Source organism: Pecten maximus, chromosome 12 (genome assembly GCF_902652985.1).
Source record: "Pecten maximus chromosome 12, xPecMax1.1, whole genome shotgun sequence".
NCBI lineage: Eukaryota > Metazoa > Mollusca > Bivalvia > Pectinida > Pectinidae > Pecten > Pecten maximus.
The window spans coordinates 26,844,502-26,868,310 of NC_047026.1; the positions used below are offsets into that span (position 1 = coordinate 26,844,502).

Consider the following 23,809-nt stretch of genomic DNA (forward strand, 5'->3'; position numbering starts at 1 on the left):
GTATATGAGGATTATCTTTAGTTTGGTGTACGAGGATAATCTTTAGTTTGGTGTATGAGGATTTTCTTTAGTTTGGTGTACGAGGATAATCTTTAGTTTGGTGTATGAGGATTATCTTTAGTTTGGTATATGAGGATTATCTAAAGTTTGGTGTACGAGGATTATCTTTAGTTTGGTGTACGAGGATAATCTTTAGTTTGGTGTACGAGGATTATCTTTAGTTTGGTGTACGAGGATTATCTTTAGTTTGGTATATGAGGATTATCTTTAGTTTGGTATATGAGGATTATCTTAAGTTTGGTGTACGAGGATCATCTTTAGTTTGGTGTACGAGGATTATCTTTAGTTTGGTGTATGAGGATTATCTTTAGTTTGGTGTACGAGGATTACCTTTAGTTTGGTGTATGAGGATTATCTTTAGTTTGGTATATGAGGATTATCTTTAGTTTGGTATATGAGGATTATCTTTAGTTTGGTATATGAGGATTATCTTTAGTTCGGTGTACGAGGATTATCTTTAGTTTGGTATATGAGGATTATCTTTAGTTCGGTGTACGAGGATTATCTTTAGTTTGGTATATGAGGATTATCTTTAGTTCGGTGTACGAGGATTATCTTTAGTTTGGTGTATGAGGATTATCTTTAGTTTGGTGTACGAGGATTATCTTTAGTTTGGTGTACGAGGATTATCTTTAGTTCGGTGTACGAGGATTATCTTAAGTTTGGTGTATGAGGATTATCTTTAGTTCGTCGTACGAGGATTATCTTTAGTTTGGTGTACGGGGATTATCTTTAGTTTGGTGTACGAGGATTATCTTTAGTTTGGTATATGAGGATTATCTTTAGTTTGGTATATGAGGATTATCTTTAGTTTGGTATACGGGGATTATCTTTAGGTTGGTGAACGAGGATTATCTTTAGTTTGGTGTACGAGGATTATCTTTAGTTTGGTGTATGAGGATTATCTTTAGTTTGGTATATGAGGATTATCTTTAGTTTGGTGTACGAGGATTATCTTAAGTTTGGTATATGAGGATTATCTTTAGTTTGGTGTATGAGGATTATCTTTAGTTTGGTATATGAGGATTATCTTTAGTTTGGTATATGAGGATTATCTTTAGTTTGGTATATGAGGATTATCTTTAGTTTGGTGTATGAGGATTATCTTTAGTTTGGTATATGAGGATTATCTTTAGTTTGGTGTACGAGGATTATCTTAAGTTTGGTATATGAGGATTATCTTTAGTTTGGTGTATGAGGATTATCTTTAGTTTGGTATATGAGGATTATCTTTAGTTTGGTATATGAGGATTATCTTTAGTTTGGTATATGAGTATTATCTTTAGTTTGGTATATGAGGATTATCTTTAGTTTGGTGTATGAGGATTATCTTTAGTTTGGTATATGAGGATTATCTTAAGTTTGGTGTATGAGGATTATCTTTAGTTTGGTGTATGAGGATTATCTTTAGTTTGGTATATGAGGATTATCTTTAGTTTGGTGTATGAGGATTATCTTTAGTTTGGTATATGAGGATTATCTTAAGTTTGGTGTATGAGGATTATCTTTAGTTTGGTATATGAGGATTATCTTTAGTTTGGTGTATGAGGATTATCTTTAGTTTAGTGTATGAGGATTATCTTTAGTTTGGTGTACCAGGATTATCTTTAGTTTGGTGTACCAGGATTATCTTTAGTTTGGTGTATGAGGATTATCTTTAGTTTGGTATATGAGGATTATCTTTAGTTTGGTGTATGAGGATTATCTTTAGTTTGGTGTACAAGGATTATCTTTAGTTTGGTGTACGAGGATTATCTTTAGTTTTGTGTATGAGGATTATCTTTAGTTTGGTATATGGGGATTATCTTTAGTTTGGTATATGAGGATTATCTTGAGATTAATGCAAGAGAATGACAGAGGAAATGGTAGATTATCTTGAATTGATTATAGGATAGGTTTTTCATAAATAGTTATACTTGAGTGTTTTTATAACAATGATGTTTATATCTGATTTGAAACACAGCTGTATACTGCTGTGTTTACAATATAGCACTGTTAGATATGATATATGCTGTGAACATGTAGTGATGCGATGGAATACCTGCAGATCAAAGCTGCATGTTTACACAATCCTCCTTAGATCACGTCATTGTGTACCAATAACAAGGTAATACAGGTGGTATGTGAGGAATGGAGAAGTTCCTAGCTCCAGGCTCAGAAACTCATCATTATAAAATCTGTCTATCAGACTACCTGATAAAACCAGGAAACTTTTACACAGGCTTTTAACTGTAGGGTTGGTCGAGGGGGAGACGGTATACAGAGATGTCTACTGTGTTAGAGCATAGTGTTGTTGTTTAATGGAAAATAAAAGATATTATAGATTCGATAAGGAAAATAACTCCTGTTGGAATGTGGGAAGGGAATATCTATCCTAAAGGAGGAAAAGGAGGAATTGAAAGGGAAATAATCCTGTTGGAACGTGGGAAGGGAATATCTATCCTAAAGGAGGAATTGAAATGGGATTTACTCCTGTTTGAAGGTTGGAATGGAATATATTTATATCCAAATCAAATGAGAATAACTCCTGTTTGAAGTCAGGAAAAAATATCAAAGAGTTGGTAAGGGAAATAACTCTTGTCAAAGACTTGGTAAGGGAAATAACTCTGTCAAATAGTTGGTAAGGGAAATTACTCCGTAAAAGAGTTAGTAAGGGAGATTACTCCGTAAAAGAGTTAGTAAGGGAGATTACTCCATAAAAGAGTTAGTAAGGGAAATTACTTCACCAAAGTGTTGGTAAGGGAAATAACTTCATCATTGGGTTGGTAAGGGAAATTACTCCATCAAAGAGTTGGTAAGGGAAATAACTCCATCAAAGAGTTAGTGAGGGAAATAACTTCATCAAAGGGTTGGTAAGGGAAATAACTCCATCAAAGAGTTAGTGAGGGAAATAACTTCATCAAAGGGTTGGTAAGGGAAATAACTTCATCAAAGGGTTGGTAAGGGAGATTACTCCATAAAAGAGTTGGTGAGGGAAATAACTCCATAAAAGAGTTGGTAAGGGAAATAACTTCACCAAAGTGTTGGTAAGGGAAATAACTCCATCATTGGGTTGGTACAAAGTCAACTGTTACATGAGACAATGGAAGACCATGATGTATTATGAAAGAATTTATGTAGGTTACTCTTGGTTGTCGCACATTGTAGGTATGATTTCAATATTGGTATTCTGTAAAAAAAAAAAAAAAATGAGAAGAAACGGAGTAAAATCAGGCTAGATCTACGTTAATTTACATAGGTAATTGTTTTGATAAAGCTGGTTTGTTGAAGTAATGAGAAATCTGATCATTTGGGCATAGAAGTACCTCTGTAGGAGGTCCGGCTTTGTATGGATTATATTTTATTATTTCAATTTTCTTTTCAAACATTCTTGACTGTTATTTATGATGATATATATCATAGGAAAACTATGAATTCATTTTTTTTTTCATGGCTTGTCATGGATAATTAATGGTATTGATAATAGTTATAAGGCTTTTGGGGGGGTTTCCACTATGAACATAGTAATCATATTGTTTTTGATTGTGTCATGAAATATATAGCATAATGCTCCATACAACAATGGATTTGGTTGAAGAATGTATTGTCTAACATAACATTATGAACTTTGTCTGCAGAATATAATTATGTTGTTAATGCGTTTTATGTTATATTCATGTTTAAGTCACTGATGCTTGAAAAAAAAATTCATGTGTATGAAAACATTTGTAAAATATAAATAGGATTTGTAGGTCTAAACTGTGATCTGTTATCTATACCGGGATTACTCATCTTTCACAAACTAACTGACAGACGGTCACGCTTGGCTGATTCTTCCTAACAATAATCTAGATCGACCTTTGACCCAGTATGTAAGGTCCTATGAATGTTAAACCCTACTATCTAATGACTCTGGTTCAAGTTGGTGTGTTGGTTCAAGTTGGTGTGTCGAGAGATTCTAGTTTTTGACTGGGGGCAGTGCTGTAAATTATGGTAAAAATGCCATTCACACCCTTTGGTGTAAGTACATCAAGTTTGACCCCCCTCCTCATTTTGACAGACAAAATTTGATGTGGTGACATACCATGGATTACTAGGACAAGGTGTGTGTAGGGTTGGACAGTAGTGCAACATATTACTAAATTACAGGTAAGTTTTTAAAGTGGGTTATGGATGATAAATATTCAGGTTTATATGTAATACTGTCTTACACAGACAACAGATAACAGTAGTAACTCGGAAACAAACATAGCCACAAGCTTCTCAGGTACAACTCTCTTCTCATACACCTGTACTGGGTCAGGGGGATAGGTACAATTCTCTTCTCATACACCTGTACTGGGTCAGGGGGATAGGTACAACTCTCTTCTCATAGACCTATACTGGGTCAGGGGATAGGTACAACTCTCTTCTCATACACCTGTACTGGGTCAGGGGGATAGGTACAACTCTCTTCTCATACACCTGTACTGGGTCAGGGGGATAGGTACAACTCTCTTCTCATACACCTGTACTGGGTCAGGGGGATAGGTACAACTCTCTTCTCATAGACCTATACTGGGTCAGGGGGATAGGTACAATTCTCTTCTCATACACCTGTACTGGGTCAGGGGGATAGGTACAACTCTCTTCTCATAGACCTGTACTGGGTCAGGGGGATAGGTACAACTCTCTTCTCATAGAACTATACTGGGCCAGGGGGATATGTACAACTCTCTTCTCATAGAACTATACTGGGCCAGGGGGATATGTACAACTCTCTTCTCATAGACCTGTACTGGGTCAGGGGGATATGTACAACTCTCTTCTCATAGACCTGTACTGGGCCAGGGGGATATGTACAACTCTCTTCTCATACACCTGTACTGGGTCAGGGGGATAGGTACAATTCTCTTCTCATAGACCTGTACTGGGTCAGGGGGATAGGTACAGCTCTCTTCTCATATACCTGTACTGGGTCAGGGGGATAGGTACAACTCTCTTCTCATACACCTGTACTGGGTCAGGGGGATAGGTACAACTCTCTTCTCATACTGGGTTAGGGGGATAGGTATAACTCTCTTCTCATACACCTGTACTGGGTCAGGGGGATAGGTACAACTCTCTTCTCATAGACCTATACTGGGTCAGGGGATAGGTACAACTCTCTTCTCATAGACCTGTACTGGGTCAGGGGGATAGGTACAACTCTCTTCTCATAGACCTGTACTGGGTCAGGGGGATAGGTACAACTCTCTTCTCATAGACCTGTACTGGGTCAGGGGGATAGGTACAACTCTCTTCTCATACACCTGTACTGGGTCAGGGGGATAGGTACAACTCTCTTCTCATACACCTGTACTGGGTCAGGGGGATAGGTACAACTCTCTTCTCATAGACCTATACTGGGTCAGGGGATAGGTACAACTCTCTTCTCATACACCTGTACTTGGTCAGGGGGATATGTACAACTCTCTTCTCATAGACCTGTACTGGGTCAGGGGGATAGGTACAACTCTCTTCTCATAGACCTGTACTGGGTCAGGGGGATAGGTACAACTCTCTTCTCATAGAACTATACTGGGCCAGGGGGATATGTACAACTCTCTTCTCATAGAACTATACTGGGCCAGGGGGATATGTACAACTCTCTTCTCATAGACCTGTACTGGGTCAGGGGGATAGGTACAACTCTCTTCTCATAGAACTATACTGGGCCAGGGGGATATGTACAACTCTCTTCTCATAGACCTGTACTGGGTCAGGGGGATAGGTACAACTCTCTTCTCATAGACCTGTACTGGGTCAGGGGGATAGGTACAACTCTCTTCTCATAGACCTGTACTGGGTCAGGGGGATAGGTACAACTCTCTTCTCATAGACCTGTACTGGGTCAGGGGGATAGGTACAACTCTCTTCTCATAGACCTGTACTGGGTCAGGGGGATAGGTACAACTCTCTTCTCATAGAACTATACTGGGCCAGGGGGATATGTACAACTCTCTTCTCATAGAACTATACTGGGCCAGGGGGATATGTACAACTCTCTTCTCATAGACCTGTACTGGGTCAGGGGGATATGTACAACTCTCTTCTCATAGACCTGTACTGGGCCAGGGGGATATGTACAACTCTCTTCTCATAGAACTATACTGGGTCAGGGGGATAGGTACAACTCTCTTCTCATAGACCTGTACTGGGTCAGGGGGATAGGTACAACTCTCTTCTCATAGACCTGTACTGGGTCAGGGGGATAGGTACAACTCTCTTCTCATAGACCTGTACTGGGTCAGGGGGATAGGTACAGCTCTCTTTTCATACTCTGTCATTTATAAGTGGGCCAGATCATGTATGCATTAAGATGATCTGTCAAGTTATGATAAATGGTGGTTTCCATGGGAATTTGCAAGTTTGTTTTATGCATTCAAGCCCCACTCCCTTTTCCCATTCAAATTGCATACATAGTAATGGCTTACCATAAGGCTTCTGTGTACAGAATCTTCTTGGTCATGAAAAGCCAAGCTGTTGATAATTGTTGGGTGTGAAACTTCAACTGTGAATCTGTGTAAAAAAACATAAATTATCAGAATGTGGCAGTCTGTGGTCTGAGATTGAATATTAGATATTAATAGCATATGTCATATTTATCAACACAAATGGTTCAAAGACTTTCAAATTTCAAGCATAAATATAAGTAGTTATATCTAAAAAAAAAGTTAAACTATGACTAAATATCTAATTCATAAAAAAGAAATTTAAATGTAAGGTTTCATCAAGTTAGATATTTTCATATATTTATTTATTTATTTATTTTAGATAAAAACTATGAACCAGAGTTTTTTTGAGGGAGGTGGTCAAGCACCAGCTTACCCACTGGATTTTTTTTAATCTCTTTTTTTTTTAATCCTAATTTTATTTGCCATCCTCAATTTCACATCCTTGAATTGTACCACACAGTTTTAAAGCTAGAACCTGTCATAACACTACTGAATATTTAGTATGTGTTTTTTACTGTCATCATTTCCTATTAGATACAAGAGTTTTAGGGATGAATGGAGCTTGATTTACTGATGATGATTAAGATTCCATCACACAATCATTATCTCTTTTTGTTGTTGTTGTATATTGAAGTTAAAAAAGTATATGATCCATAATTGTAGAAGGAAAAACATAAAAATAATTTGTCTTATCGAGAAGAGCTGATGAAAAAAAGTTTTTTGAAAATTTAGGAAGAAGAAGAATTAATATAGCCCTAGATTACAACAGATTTGTGATGCTCATGCCTTTCGTTAATTAGAAAAAATTCTGAATTTTAAATTAACACATAATTGCCAATTTGTAGAGGTACCATGAGCCAGTGAAGCATGACGATGATGGAAAGAGGGTATTAATGCTGATGTAAATGAAGATTTGTGACATTTTATGCAATCAATTAATGAAAACATTGATTTTTCCAAAATTAAAATGCTGCTCAAGATTACTGATTCTTGCAGACATCATTGAATTCTGTTCTAAAACAGTAATATCATTATTGGTTAATGAGTGAGGTAGTTCTTTAACTCCAGTTTCCACAAAGTTCTAGTTTGTAATGCTTGATTGATAGATTTTTCCTCTTTTTCATCTCCTTCACTCTGTCATTCTTTTCTAATTTAACTCTGGTCTCTTTGTAATATACAAGATGCATTTGGTCAGCTTTGATTTATTGATAGTATACAAGTACCTTATTTGGGTGACATACATCTAGTGCATTTTGGTCAGTTTTAATTAACTGACCAGTATGTGTGACATATATCTAGTGCATTTTGGTCAGTTTTAATTAACTGACCAGTATGTGTGACATGTATCGAGTGCATTTTGGTCAGTTTTAATTAACTGACCAGTATGTGTTACATACATCTAGTGCATTGTGATCAGTTTTAATTAACTGACCAGTATGTGTGACATATATATCTAGTGCATTGTGATCAGTTTTAATTAACTGACCAGTATGTGTGACATATATATCTAGTGCATTGTGATCAGTTTTAATTAACTGACCAGTATCAGTATACCTTGTTCAGTTTTAGGCCTAACACTGTCTATCACAGTATAGCACTAGACAGCCAAAATAATTATCTAGCTGTCAATATAAAAGTCGATACCAAATTAGAATGTGATTGAGGGGACCAAAAATGGCGGTGTCTGCTTCACTGAAATGCCACGGAAACTAATATTCATTCAAACATTTTACTGATCTTCGTGATAAAAATTTCTTTTAAAACTCTGGATATCACTCGACTAAAACGTTTCTGTGTAAAGCATTGATCGTACCAATGGATATGATATACAAGATTATCGTAATTAATTCAAATTGTTCACGTCGGAATAAAAACCCAAGTAATTATCACGACAAGTCTGCCACTATTGACAATCATGTTCCCCATTGCGTAATTTCGTGTCACAGACATTTAAGATGGTAATCATGCCTGATTTCGTTTACCTGTAACATGTACTGTCAGAACTACTCGTGTATTTTTGTAGTTAAAGGTGACAAACATAGAATTTTTTAATATGGAGTGATATATGTATTTTCAAATACAATTTTATCATATTTAACCATATCTGGCAATATTTCCGAAAAAAAAAGTTGATTTAGTGACATTTTGACGGTGGTAAAAATAACGGTTTTTCACGAGACGTTGCCGATAGAAGTTTTGGTACGAGTTACGTCCCTTCGTTGTGACGTCACGTGAACCCCAGGAGCGGTTTTGTCAGAGGTCAGCCATATTGATTACAGGTGTACATGTGAAGTCGTCCGTAAAATGTAAACAATGGTACAGTGTGCGGCATTCAATTGTTCTAACAGAACTGGACAAAAAATCAGCCTTTTCACCTTTCCAAAGGACACAAAACTACGGAACGAATGGACAAAAAGACTGAAAAGGAAAGACTATGTGCCATCCGATTACAGCAGGTTATGTCAGATGCATTTCACGCCGGAGTCATTCACAAAAGACCCCCGTATCACCAGTTCCATTGGATTTACACCAAAATTAATGAGGCTGAAACCTGATGCGGTACCTACTCTATTTGATTTTTCAACGCCAAAGTCTCGATCACAAGATGCTAGGACTCCTGAATCAGACTCTTTATCTGAGGAAACTCCAAGTAGGAAACGATCAAGGAGTCGTGTCATACAGAAAAGGCGTAGACTTGAGGTAAGTTTGGTTTGTTAAATAACAAATACGCAATTTATTTTTAGAAGAATGGGGTAGATCTAGCAATTTTTACTATTTTTTTTTTTTTTTTTTTTGTATTTTCTATTTTTTTTTCTCAATCAGGACAGAGACCTATATAAGTAATATAGGTCTCTGATCAGGACTAGATCTATATGTTGTTTGTTTATATATATACAATGTAATTAATTGGTGATCAAAATATTGGGATATAATTTTCTTTTAAAAACGCTGATAAAATCAATGAATTAAATGTATGAAATTATTGATGATATGTATCAATAAGAAAACAATTAATATTTAACAACCTTGTAAGAAATATATTTGTTTATTTTTATATTTTTTGTTGTTATAATTTGTATGGTATATGGTACATGATTTAAAGTATAGTAAATTTAATTTTTAATTATTCAAACATATTCTATTACATATGTACAGTGCTTTGAAATACCATGCAAGTTTAACTTTAATACAACATCCATGAATTGATTAATATATTCCTCCATGGTTAAATGTAGTACATGTACATGTATTTTAATTTTAGGTTCTGGCCGAGATTACAGACCTATACCAGGACGACAATTATGTTACTATCCATCTAAGTGAGGACCATCATGAACATCCTCAACTTCAATACAGAGCGGACCAGTGTCATATGGAGACTCAGACAGAATCCGACCACAGACAGACAAGTACTAAATGTATTGGGACAGATGATGCACATACAGAAAAATATTCTGTTGGATGCCAGACCTCCTACAATGTAGTTGTAAGTATTACCTCTGTCTAAAGATACATATATGAATAGTAAATTGATGGTTCAAAGCTATAGCTGATTCAGACATTCTTAAAGCGAAAGTAGCTAAGGTGTTTCTTGGAAGTAACTGATTATATTATAATGTACAGAAGTGTTTGTAGCCTGGAATTTGGAAAGACATGTACGTATACAATGGCAGCATTTATTGTGGTCAACATGAAAATATTGTTTGTTATAGAACTGATTTCAGTTGAAGTTGCGTTGTAGCAGCATTTATTTCTTACTGAAAATTCTTCATTTCAGTTTTGATTTTTTGTTTTATGAAAACATTTGCTGCAGTTTTATTTCATCATTTTGTTAAATCCTATTTCAGCATCGACGGCATGTTTCACTTCAAGTTACGTCATCAGTAACCAAACCAAAAACTACGTCTTGTGCAGTGCAGGCAACATGTAAAATGGAGACGGCATCAACACAGTGTATTCGCTATAAGAAAACCAGCCTTGAAAATAACAACTTTATGCAAGATGAGTGTCTCTATAATACTGAGAATGATTGTCAACAAGAGTCATCCGATGATCCTGACTGGGTGCCAACATGTGATGATGAAGCTGAATGTAATGAAAGCAACATGCTGGACAATGAAGATACTGAACCACAAAATGCTAAAAAATATATAGTTTTCGAACAATGCTTATTGCAACTATTAGATTTTTGTCCTGATTGTCACAGGACTGGGCTAGACCAAGTCAAAACAACTATAGGGACATGTGTATGTATCCACTCAAGATGTGCGTGTGGATTTGTGCGACAGTGGTCCAGCCAGCCATTCTCGAAATCAATGCCCTGGGGAAATTTAATTACTGCCAGTGCAATATTTTTCAGTGGCAACAGTCCAGTAAAGACTTTGAACTTCATGCGTCATGCAGGAATTTTAGGACTTAGTATGACATGTTATAACATGTTACAGAGAACATACATTGTGCCCTCGACATTGTCTTGCTGGCAGTTTCAGCAGTCTGTTGTCCTGGAAAACCTAAGAAACACAGGCAAAGACCTCAAACTTGGTGGGGATGCTCGATGTTCTTCGCCAGGCCACACCGCTAAATATGGAAGTTACACTTTAATGGATGTTGAAACTTCAAAGGTTATTGACTTGCAACTAGTTCAGGTAACTATTTTTGGAATAATTAAATCAGAATGATAGTCTGACTATTAAACATTCCCTGCATGTTTAGGACCCTGAATTTTCTGAATGAGTATAAGCTAAGTATGTATCGAAATTGCCCATTTTCATAAAATTTAAAATGAATCTCAAATTTTGTATTCATAATGCGAATTGATCCCTGCTTATGATTGATGTCAATTAATGTTTATATTCTTATTTTTGTACATATTTACATGCATCAATTATTGCATTTTATTGTTTGAAGTCTGGAAAGTGGATAAAAATAGACTTATAATCAATCTAATATTTGTAATACAATTACATATACATGTATACAAGTAAGTTTTATAATTTGGTGACTCATAATATTAAATGCATTTTCTAAATTACATTTTAATAATAATATTTACAGTCTAATGAAGTGAAGAACTCTTACAATATGGAACTTGAAGGTCTGAAGCGGTCCCTGAGATTTCTTGAAGAAGAAGGTGTGAGTGTGTCTGACTTGGTGACAGACAGGCACAGTCAGGTCAAGAAATTCATGAAGACGGAATGCCCCAGCATTAATCACTGGTTTGACGTTTGGCATGTGGCAAAAGGCAAGTTTTCCTATACCCTTCATTAACATTTTACAAACTCATATTCAAGATGGTGTTTTTGTCCTGGTATGCAGGCTTTCCTTTGTCGTTAAACTTCATATGACCATTACAATTTAGTTGTTTGTAAATAGAAATAAGACCAAACCTTAATAGTGATATGTAAAATGTGTAAAACTTAGATAGTGGAAATGAACTTGTAATGTTGTCTAAGAAATATGTTCAGTCTTAAATTTGATGCCTATTATAATTATGTGAGACTATAAGTCTAAGTATTTTGTTTATAATGTGATTTTTTTTCTAGGAGTCTACAAAAAGTTGGAAGCTCTTGGCAAGACCAAAAAGTATGCTTTGGTTGGACAATGGGCTAGATCAATCAGCAACCATGTGTACTGGTGTGCAGCCAGTAGTGATGGAGAGGAGGAACTTGTGCGTCAAAAATGGACCAGCATCACCAATCACATAGCCAACATCCACGATGGTCATGGGGACAAGTTTGAGAGATGCCAGCATGGAGATCTGGAAAGGAATTGGTTCAAGCCAGGTATGAATTGATGCCAGATTTTCCTATTAGTTTTTCAAAAAAAGATGTAATTTTTATTTCATAACATAAAAGATTGTGATGTTAGATTTATAGCATGTTGAAGATTTTATACTTAGTTTGTTCAGGTGAATTACCACAACATTTATTTATTTGTTTTACTATCGAACAGACTGATGAAAATGATAATTCAACTTCTCAATAAGCAGATATTTCAACTTCTCAATAAGCAGAAAGAGGAGAAACCTGATAATGGCTATAATGCTTGAAATAAGTCCTAAATATGTGTTTAAATGAATAACAGCCATTCAAAGTTACAGCAACAATTATGCTAAAACTTTCTATGACTTCCAGATAATTTGATTTGATATCTAGCCTACCTGCAGCATAGTTGTTAACTACGTTGGGATAATTATAATAATTTGGTGGTGGATAAATCAAAAATGTACTAATTGTTGATATATGAAGAAAGGAGTTGTATCCCAATTGTGAAATTGAGTATTTTATCAGGACTCTGATGATCATTTCAGGTAGCAAAGCTTTGGGAGAAGTGGAAAAGATTGTCCACAACAAACTGCTATTGAAGGACATTGGGAAACTGTCTCCAGGTGAACAGACATCGAGCTTGGAATCTTTCCACAACATTGTTAACTTCTTCGCACCAAAGTCAACTCACTACTTTTACAACCAGATGAAAGCCAGGTGAGACATAGTCATTTATTTGCAGTACATAGTAGTAAGTAGGTAGTGTATACACTGATAGTCTTTTATATTTGTTATGATATATGGCGTCTTGGTATCCAGAGCCATTTAAAAATGTTTTGGAAATGTTACCGGAGCAAATTAGTTGACTAGGAACTGTCCAATATGGGTTTTATTTTCAAAGTCAGAGAGGTGGAGGATTCATGTTAGGTTATCTAAACCATGCAGTCTGCCATTGTGGTCCAAACATATGACATGACAAGTTGACGACAAGGTTATTAGTGATAATTCGTCAGTTGAAAGCATTTATTATTTTACTACGAGATGCTAGATTGTTAAAAAAAAATTGTTCCTTTTCACACGTATGCTTTTCATTTCTTGTTGTAGACTTTGCCTTGCTGCCATGCATTTCAATGTGAATTCATCAAGATCACAGGCAGTGAAGGACGGAAAAGGGCAATACAGAGTTTCATTTCCAAAAAGTAGGAAAGGGGATCCAGTAGCAAAGGAAGTCAAAGTAAAGCAAAACTTTTGTAAGTTTTTTTTTTTTTTTGACCAAGTGTGACATCTTGTATATTTGTTATATTGGCAATCAAATTTGGTAAATAAAATTGAAATGAATTCTACAACAACTACTGTATATAGTTTTTATACTTCAATTTAATTGCAATCTTTATTACGTTTCACAGGTTACATTCAAGAGCTCATGGATGAAGTGGTCATCAGAAGGGAAATGTTTTCAACATATGACCAGGCCAAGAGAGCGTTACAACAGGAGCTAGACCCTGCCCCACCTTCAATCTCTGGACAGAAGAGGGACGTCATTCAGGACTACAACAGAGACATTGTCATTCAGAACATGTGTAGGAGATTCAATTGTTATGTTAGAAACGAGGATAGTGGAATCCGGTAAATTGTTCTGAGGGAAATGTCCTTCGAATGGCAGAGACAGCACAAGATGGAATTACTTTTCGATTCTTCTTGCCTAGAACTTTCCATGTCCATCTTATAAATCTTCTGTAGGCAACAAGACGATATGTTCTGAAAAAAGTATACATTTTAATTAAACATCATTCATCTGATATTATTAATCAAAAAAGCACAATACCAAGGAACTTACATGTACATTCTGTAATAGATTTCATGTGTATTAACTATATTTTTGTATTCATTGTATACATGATTCATGAAATAAATTGGCATGAAAACTGGACCATTGATAATTTTTTTGGCAACATTGATGAATAAATGATTGAATGTTGGTTTTTGTTGATCTCAGCCTCACTTACCTGTGTATATTTTCCTGTGGAACATTTCCATATTCTTCTGCAAACTCATAAAACGATGTCTCTAACACATGCATATTCAAGCAGTTTGCTGTAAATCCTTCGTGCTGTGTTATACACTCAATGTTTTCTAACTTATCTTGTAAAATGTCAATGTCATGACAACATTTTCGTTCCTCAACTGTAGGCATAGAGAAACAGAAGCTACACGAACACCTGTTCAAAAGACAATTGAAATTTTGTCAATGACACAATTCTCGTTATGTCAGATATGACGAAATAACAGACATTTTGTAAAGTAATTAAATTTCATCTTCAATTACACATTGCATTACTTGAAAATATGTTTTGAATTGCAATGCATATTTGCAAGATTTCTTTTTATTTCCCCATGCCTGTACTTCCTATAACATTATTCAACAAAATCTATGTATAAATAAACTTTATGATACGAATTCAACCATTCTCGTGTGTTTATTTGACGAATTCTATATTTGATGGAAGTGTATAGAGTCTAGTATCTGAATTGTAATATAATCAATCATTATTTTGCCTTCAAATCTTACTTCCAGGAGAAAATGCACAAAGAAATTAAATATCTAAAACAAATATCTAAGCCATCCAGCTGATCCATTCGGATCATCATATCAAACTATATCAGAGTCTTACTCTTTAACAAATATTAATTGATGCTGTAAATTCGTTTTCATACCAGGTGTACCTGGCTGAAAAATGTCGCCTATGCTAATGGAGAATATATAGGCCTAACGTTTGTTGATGGTTTGGCAACGACCTATTATAATTTGTACTGGATGGGAAAGTGCTAAATTATGATGAAGATAGATCTAGCGAACCCTTATCAATTTGCAGCATGGACTGCAATGCAGCATATGCTGCAATCATGCTGCTTTTATGCTGGCATCATGCTGCTAGTTTCACAGCATGATTGCAGCATGTGCTGCATAGCAGCATGGTACCATGCTTCTGTACAGCATGTACTGCAACCATGCTTTAAAAATTGAGGTAATTGAATATCTGAACTCTATCATGCTGCAATCATGCTTTGTCGACTTAGTTAATTTATCATATGCACTGTATCATGCTGCAACCATGCTGCAATAACTTTGCCAGTTTGGATATCAAATCATATCATGCTGCAACCATGCTGCAATAACTTTGTCATTTTAGACAGGATATGTACCATGCTGCAACCATGCTGCAATAACTTTGCCAGTTTGGATATCGAATTATATCATGCTGCAATCATGCTGTGTGGACTTAGTAAATTTATCATATGAAATGCATCATGCTGCAACCATGCTGCAATAACTTTGGCATTTTAGATAGGATCTGTACCATGCTGCAACCATGCTGTATTAACTTTGCCATTTTAGATACAAACTGTACCATGCTGCAATTATGCTGTATTAACTTAGTTAATTTAATGAACTGCACCATTCTTTCATGTATTAACATAAATTGTTTAAGTTGAAATGTGTATATGCTTGGCCATTCTGTATTAGCTTAAAAGGGCATTCCTTTGTTCGGACATCACAAAATTTCTGTGGGTGAAATGTAGGTCCAAGCGAGGATCCAAAATCTAGGACCAAATTTTCCAGGTACCAAGATTAACCTAAACAATTATTAATTAATAAAATAAGATACAGAAAATTAACAAAAGTTGGTATTAGATATTTTAGTATCTTTTTTTTAATTTTAAATAAAATATAGAAAATTTCCAGGTATCAATAATGATAACAAAATAATTTTTAAAAACATGTTTGTGTTGCAGAATTTCCTTTTTATACTTGATCAGTACCACACATATTTATTTAAAATTCAATAACAATTATTTTAATTAAGTATTTCGTTTATAACTATGTTCTTTGTTAGTATAACGGTTCACAGCTTTTAAATGTGATATTTTGTCAGCTTTCACTTGTAGTTCTACCTCAGAAGGAATTAACTTAAACATTGATGAATGTTGCAAGTTAGTACATTCGTGTGACGACTTAAAACTCATCCCTATAAAAATTTCATTCAAATTTTCAGAGTTTAGATCGTTTTTTGAAGAACCAGTATATTGACTTTTGCTTCGATTATACACTTTTTATCGGAGATAGAATTAGTCACTTTATCCAAACACTGACATAAACCAAGACGTTGCCATTTACCATGCACCAGCTTACTACCAGGTAGCCATATATGTAACATGTTCGCCAAAACAAAATCGGGGTCACTCTACCAACAGTTACACATGTGCTTGGAATAACGCTTTTAATTCAATCAAATAAGATTAAAATCACCTGCTCTTTGTCTTTGTATCGCATACTTTCTGGATATATGCGGTGTTAAGATTACACCTGATAATAGCATACGAAATCACGTCGTGTTTGACACAACATTCATCGCTATAAACTCCAATAAACATGTGTCGAACTTATGTTGTCACTCGGACGCTTCCTTGTAAAACGTATATTGAAGTTAAGCGCTGTGATGATCTCGACCTCGACATGAGTTTACTAACAACAGACGATATTCCCGTACTTTAATCTGAATTATTTGAAATCGTGAACATAAAAAGAAAACGTGCATTGGTCGGTTCCTCGTCTGAAAATACATCCATATTAAACAATAGGCGTATGACAGACGAGGCCAAAACCTCTGGTCAGATTACATGTTTATCGTTCGGTTCACCTATGACCTCGTTTGTTTACCTTGCTCCCGAGATGTGACGAGAGTGCTCCTCGAGCTCGTGCGATCTAAATGTGCACGATGCAAGTATTAAATACTGTAATATTTATCTTAAAAGTATGATACAATAGAAGTTTATGATTTAGAATAAAAAACACGCACAAGTAAAAATGAATCGTGTTAATCTCTGGCAGTAAAATATTTATCCCATGATGCAACACACACGAGTTTAGCGGGAAGTCTGATAGCCATGTTTGAATTCACCGGATGTTTATTTCCAGAAGAAAAGTATAAACAAACACGACGATAGCCTAAAAACGAAGTTTGTTTCCCGTCTTACTGAAGAAGATCGACTTACTTCAAGTTACCGACGAATGAATATCAGCTTTCTCGTTGTTTTTGACGACCGATGCATATTTTTACCGACAAACATCGTTACGAGACAGGGTAAGTTTTAATTATATAATCTTCTTCACGTTCTGACATCGTTTCACATTTTACGACGATGAATTTGATATAGATCTATTCATATCAATAATACCTAATTATTTATTTTTCAGGGTTTTGATGATTAATTTATCACAGATTACACGGCCGAAGGAAACGCAGTACCGATCCATGTGTTACAATCGTAAGTTTTCAATTTTATTTATTTATTATTAGGGCCTAACGATCTTCGGCCCGACTTTAATTGCATTTTTCCCCACTCACACAACCCTTGTTATGATTATGACGTACATACGTATTCACAAACAATGGTGAGGAAAATTTGTGTTTTGGATAATGAAACCTTTCGTGAAAGATCTTTACCTCCACATTCTTTTGAGGATCGATGTTTGCAGATTATTGCATCAAATTGAAACGATTAAATGAAATAGGTGAATTAAGATGAATTATAAGTAAGTAACATTGTTTTATGTATAGTATATTGCAGTTTCACATTGATATGAACTGATGGAGAATTCGGGAGTAGCTTGATTTAATTAATAATTAAGTCATCCTGGCAAGTTTTATTTTGTAGCTTTGTGTGGCTGGCTTAAATTTTCTTGATAAAAAGGCTTCCAAAGCAACATAATGAAAATGATAGCAAAGTGATCATGAAAAGTACATAAGTGTAATACATACATTATCTTCAAAAACTTGACAATTATTCTAATTTTTAAATAAAAGAATATTCTAAAAGTCTTTCTTTCTTCCAACAGAGACTGAGTCTGCATGCAGTACATTCTGGAATGAGGAACACCGCATGCATTGTGGTCCAAATTGATGGCATTGACTTAACACAAAGCAGAAAGGAATGAAGAGAAATTAAGAAGTTTATGTTTCACATTAATTAAGATTATTCGAGATATGTTATCTGTCGAGGTATACAACATTTCCTTTCATAATAAAAATGTAAACATTAATATATATATAAAAAAAAATCATGTATATAATCTAAAAATCCTTGTTAGTTATTTGTTGTACTAGCAAAAAATATAATATAGTCGTCTCAAGCTTGGTTGTATTGAAATCCCCGGGGACAGTGACAGAGATATATCACTACAGTACGTGCTACATCAAACAACACACCATTGTTCAAATTGTCAATCAACATTAATATATTTCATTTAGTCAGTATTTAGAATTGATTCCAAAATTATGATAATCTTTTCACAGTTTATTAGAAATAATGTTAAATTCGATAGAAGTCTTCGACTGTTGCTTGTTTTTGTTTATTTTTAGTTCATGGACACACATGAAAACAGTTTCCAGTACATCTGGGCTACTTCGAGGAAACTACGTATACTGTCTGAAATCAGTCTTGTGCGTCGGTGACAAAATGTATACATATCCTACTTTAACTCTGCTGGAAAATATTATTTTGTACTATTTTCCTACTATTTTAGAAAAAAAAAAAACAGAATTATAAATACATACTGTAGTATGTACTGACATTGAACTTGTATATCTTGCTGACTATTTTTGTTGAAACAAACCACTTCTAGCTAGGATGAATTGATATTAGTTGTATCTGAAAATTGTACTAGAAAAAGATAGCTGTGTTGTGTATGTGATGGAAGTTTTGAGAAAAAGAATATAAGAGGCAAATAAAATAAGTACCATGGGTAAATAAGAATTAAAATTTGTTTTGTCACATTCTCATTTCATTGATAAGTTTTAAATGTTTGAACTAGAAAAAACAGCCTGTATGAAAAGTTTTATAACATGTTAATTACCAAATAAAATGTAATACAAAAGTATTCTTCAAGTTTTTATTGCATGATTTTAATTGATTTTGTAAACCATGCTGCCATGAAGCATGATTGAAGCATGATCCCAGCATAATTTGCATAATTGAAACATGCTGGGATCATGCTGCAGACCATGCTGGGATCATGCTGCAAACCATGCTGGCATCATGCTGCAGACCATGCTGGCTTCATGCTGCAAACCATGCTGGGATCATGCTGCAGACCATGCTGGCATCATGCTGCAGACCATGCTGGGATCATGCTTCACAGACCATGCTGGGATCATGCTGCGGCCATGCTTCCTTAAAGCATAAATGCAGCATGATCCCAGCATAATTTGCATAATTGAAACATGCTGCAATCATGCTTTAACTAGTAAGAATATATAGTGAGGTAAATTAGGCACCATGCTGCAGTCATGCTTCATTCATGCTGCAATTCCATGCTGCATTCATACTGCATCTATGCTGTGATCATGCTGCAAATTCATAAGGGAATTTACAAATATTAAAGATTGGATTATAATTAGGCCTAAATTATAATGGAAATGTCCCGGTAAACGATGTTTCGAGGCAGTGCATATATGCTGATATGGCGCAATAGCGAAGTGAATCGAAGATATCACATTTATATAAAATAGGTAATTTGAATCACCGGTTTTGATAATCTATTAGGCACATAGAACTTATGGGTTAATTTACTAACCATTCGGTACCGCTGTCGGGATTAGGCATACTGGTTGAATCACCGGAATCGTAACTCTCGTCACTGAAGTCTGATGAACTGCTGTCATTATTAGTGTCATTTTGTTTTTCTGGTTCATACATATATGGTTGTATATTAAGACTGAATGACACCTCCGGAATATCTTCATAATCACTGAGATCGGGTGAATCCATAGCCAATTTCACGACAGGATTTGAGCATAAGATCAGTGGTCTCAGCGATAGCTTGGGCTCTGGTGACGTCACACGTCTTCCGGTCCATGGGGCGATAACTCGTGCCGGATTTTCCGGTGATACGAACTAGGTCGCAAGTTTTATTTCAAATTAACATAATCGGGCGCATCAAAAAATTTTTTTAAACACGAATCATTTTCCAAAAATACTTGTTGAATAAGTATATACAACAAAAATCAGATTTCATGTTTCTATGTTTGTCACCTTTAATGTGTGAATTTCGTCCATTACTGAAGTCATCTGATATACGTATTCTACCGTCATCAGTATTGTTTTTAGTAAGTCAAGTTGAGGGAGTTGTTTCATACTGAAAATGCTATACCTATCAACAAACTATTAACTTATAGATCTGAAAAAAATTGATATTAAAATTTCTACATGAATTTGAATATAGATTCAAAGTTTGCTGTTGTTCAGATATTTTGAGTACTGTATTTATATCTTCATACAATGCTGTACTTACCCTATAAATTGTCCTTGGGTTTCAATGTTGTTATCAAGACTTAGGGATATAACTCTGATCGATCAGGACTTTAGGATATAACTCTAATAGATCAGGTATCCCATATTTATCTTAGGGAGTGTCATGGCAGTTTCTCAATATTATAGAGAATTTTTTTCATTGTTTAAATCTAAATCATTCATATCATGGATTAAAATTAATATTCTCTGATCAAGTATATATAAAAATTCTATAAAAAAATCAAATTTTTCAATTGATGACTTTTATAAATAAAAGAAGTCAATATTTTGTTTGACTCGACATTATGGTATGTGTGATATTGGAGTACTAGGTTGTTTATTGTGTTCCCAGGACGTTTATTGTGTTCCCAGAACGTATATACGCCTGGCTCGTCTCTATGTTACGCCTCACAGGTAATGGACTATAATTGGTGTTATTCATTACTTGCTCGGTGAATTATATCATTATGTGTGGTCAATGCATAATTTGACAATAGGACTGAACAATTATTCCAAAGCTGCGGTTTAACAGTGTTCCTATGTCATATTTCTTTTTTAGATATACAATTCTATTGATTCTTTACGATGTTAGTTTTGTTTTGGTTTGTTTTTGTTTAACGTACTATTAACAGCCAGGGTCATTTAAGGACGTGCCAGGTTTTGGAGGTGGAGGAAAGCCGGAGTGCCCAGAGAAAAACCACTGGCCTATGGTCAGTACCTGGCAACTGCCCCATGTAGGTTTCGAACTGGCAACCCATAGGTGGAGGGCTATTAGACATTTTCCCCAGTCTTATATTGTTCTTGCACCAGTAAAGATTAGAGGTGACTTTGAAATTATTTTTTTCTTTGGTATGAGAGTTCTGGTTATGATAGATATCAAAGGCCAGATTTTGCTTAATTTTGTGTAAGGGAACCTTAGATCTGGAGAAGTGAATGTTTAAGGTGACATTGTTGTACATCTTCTATATAAAGAGAGTAAAACAAAAGGTCACATTGATTGGAACCCAGTCAGAAATAGTTGCTATATCTGGGAATTTATAATGGTTTATGTTAATCTGTATGAGTGTTTTATTAGTTGTGAATATTCATAAGCTAGATGGGTGGGTTTAGCAACAATTACCTGTTGAATATTCAATCTAGGATGAAACATGACTTTTGATGTAAAAATATAATTTCCTACTTTTACATATGAAATGTCTGTTTTCCTAAGGGCTGCATATTTAAAATATCTCATTTACATGTAAATGCTTTTTATTTCTATAATTCTGAAAATTCTTTATATCCTTATAATGTCTTTCTGATAATAAACCCTTGAACAAAGTTTAGTAGAATTGGTTAAAATGGTCTTCTATTGTCCTGTAATCAGCCAACACCGTACTTTGAAGGGACATGTTTCCCCCATGGGCAATACTGGAGGATATAACTAGGCTATGTAAACAACGTGAAAGTGTATGATGATTTCAGATATATCATCCTTTGAAGACGTAATGTGGACTTTAAGCCAGAAATACAAAAACACGTTGTAGGCATTTGTATGAAATTAACAGAACATGTTTTATTTGCCTCCAACAAAATTACGCACTATTCCACTAGTTGAACTTGGACAAGAATGTTATGGTTTTAGGGAAATATAGAGTTGGGGTGGGGGATGCTAATATAGTATCAATATACAGACAAAATTGTAAGGTTAATAATACTCTTTGCAAATGTCTCCCTTAAAAGTAGATAACAGGATTGGATATTTCAGTGAGATAACACTATAATATACTCCCCTAACATGTCAATAACAGGACGTGATATTTCAGTGATATAACACTTTGATATACTCCCCAACATGTCAATAACAGGACGTGATATTTCAGTGAGATAACACTATAATATACTCCCTAACATGTCAATAACAGGACGTGATATTTCAGTGATATAACACTTTGATATACTCCCTAACATGTCAATAACAGGACGTGATATTTCAGTGAGATAACACTATAATATACTCAACAAGTCAATAACAGGATGTGATGTTTCTGTGAGATAACACTATAATATACTCCCTAACATGTCAATAACAGGACGTGATATTTCAATGAGATAACACTATAATATACTCCACAACAAGTCAATAACAGGATGTGATGTTTCTGTGAGATAACACTATAATATACTCCACAACAAGTCAATAACAGGACGTGATATTTCAATGAGATAACACTATAATATACTCCCCAACATGTCAATAACAGGACGTGATATTTCAGTGAGATAACCCTATAATATACTCCCTAGTGAGTCAATAACAGGATGTGATATTTCAGAGAGCTAACACTATAATATACTCCCCAACATGTCAATAACAGGACGTGATATTTCAGTGATATAACACTATGATATATTCCCCAACATGTCAATAACAGGACTTGATATTTCATTGACATTACACTATAATATACTCCACAACAAGTCAATAACAGGATGTGATATTTCAGTGACATTACACTATGATATACTCCACAACAAGTCAATAACAGGACGTGATATTTCAGTGAGATAACACTATAATATACTCCCTAACAAGTCAATAACAGGATGTGATATTTCAGTGACATTACACTATAATATACTCCCCAACATGTCAATAACAGGATGTGATATTTTAATGAGATAACACTATAATATACTCCCTAGTGAGTCAATAAACGGATGTGATATTTCAGTGAGATAACACTATGATATACTCCCCAACATGTCAATAACAGGATGTGATATTTCAACAAGAGAAACTGTAAGAGACCTAAGTTGGTCCCATTATATATCAACTCATCCTTGTTACAATCAAGATTTGTTGTGAAGATTTAACCTTCATTGCTATCATCCACTGAGCAGAAAATATTTCTGTGCCTGAAAGTGATCCGTCACCAATGGGATGAATTGGACCATAGCTAAGTAAGGTTTTTATATATGTAAATGTGGCATTTAGTTATTTGTTGTTGTATAAGGTGTGTTGTCAGGCTCCCTACAAACAAACCTGATTGATGTGAGAGCGTGGTAATGCACAGTAATTGATGCTGTACTTTTACCTTTTGTACAGGTAACATCTGATCCTAGGCCACAATGTGAGCCTTGTTTACTTTACATGAAATTAGACACATGCTCTTAAAATGATACTAATTCTGTGCT

At 35.0% G+C, this 23,809-nt stretch overlaps 3 protein-coding genes and 1 long non-coding RNA gene across 7 annotated transcripts in view; 3 read left to right on the forward strand and 1 right to left on the reverse strand.

The window, feature by feature from the left end:
• Window positions 1–23,809, forward strand: part of LOC117339336 (nuclear hormone receptor HR96-like) — a 202,863-nt gene that overhangs the window by 54,753 nt on the left and 124,301 nt on the right. Inside the window, exon 1 of one of the 4 annotated variants that reach the window (XM_033900877.1) lies at window positions 3,992–4,188. The exons of the other annotated variants lie outside the window; for them this stretch is intronic. The gene's annotated coding sequence lies outside the window, so the exon portion shown is untranslated. Of the gene's footprint in view, window positions 1–3,991; window positions 4,189–23,809 lie in introns of those variants that run through there. 4 annotated transcript variants of the gene reach the window in all.
• Window positions 10,946–14,743, forward strand: LOC117339337. The gene is made up of 6 exons (XM_033900879.1): window positions 10,946–11,161; window positions 11,571–11,757; window positions 12,059–12,298; window positions 12,826–12,997; window positions 13,385–13,530; window positions 13,687–14,743. Exons 1-6 carry the CDS (start codon window positions 10,952–10,954, stop codon window positions 13,908–13,910), a joined length of 1,179 nt encoding a protein of 392 aa, XP_033756770.1. The 5' UTR covers window positions 10,946–10,951; the 3' UTR covers window positions 13,911–14,743.
• Window positions 13,640–20,291, reverse strand: LOC117339338 (P2X purinoceptor 7-like). Its single transcript, XM_033900880.1, has 3 exons — window positions 19,917–20,291; window positions 14,287–14,499; window positions 13,640–14,038 (listed from the first exon to the last, which is right to left on the reverse strand). The coding sequence occupies exons 1-3, from the start codon at window positions 20,108–20,110 to the stop codon at window positions 13,882–13,884; spliced, it is 564 nt and encodes a 187-aa protein (XP_033756771.1). The 5' UTR covers window positions 20,111–20,291; the 3' UTR covers window positions 13,640–13,881.
• On the forward strand, window positions 16,491–18,867 carry LOC117339340. The gene is made up of 3 exons (XR_004535169.1): window positions 16,491–17,424; window positions 17,538–17,608; window positions 18,180–18,867. It is a non-coding gene; the product is annotated as an uncharacterized LOC117339340 (long non-coding RNA).

Bases quoted from the DNA above. Each gene is read 5' to 3' on its own strand.
- LOC117339338 (XM_033900880.1), bottom strand. From the start codon at position 20,110: ATGGATTCACCCGATCTCAGTGATTATGAAGATATTCCGGAGGTGTCA. The intron at 14,500-19,916 runs GTTAGTAAATTA...TCTTTTGAACAG, and splicing joins CCCGACAGCGGTACCGAATG to GTGTTCGTGTAGCTTCTGTT. The intron at 14,039-14,286 runs GTAAGTGAGGCT...TACTTTTTTCAG, and splicing joins CCACAGGAAAATATACACAG to AACATATCGTCTTGTTGCCT.
- LOC117339337 (XM_033900879.1), top strand. From the start codon at position 10,952: ATGTTACAGAGAACATACATTGTGCCCTCGACATTGTCTTGCTGGCAG. The intron at 11,758-12,058 runs GCAAGTTTTCCT...TTTTTTTTCTAG, and splicing joins CGTTTGGCATGTGGCAAAAG to GAGTCTACAAAAAGTTGGAA. The intron at 12,998-13,384 runs GTGAGACATAGT...TTCTTGTTGTAG, and splicing joins TACAACCAGATGAAAGCCAG to ACTTTGCCTTGCTGCCATGC.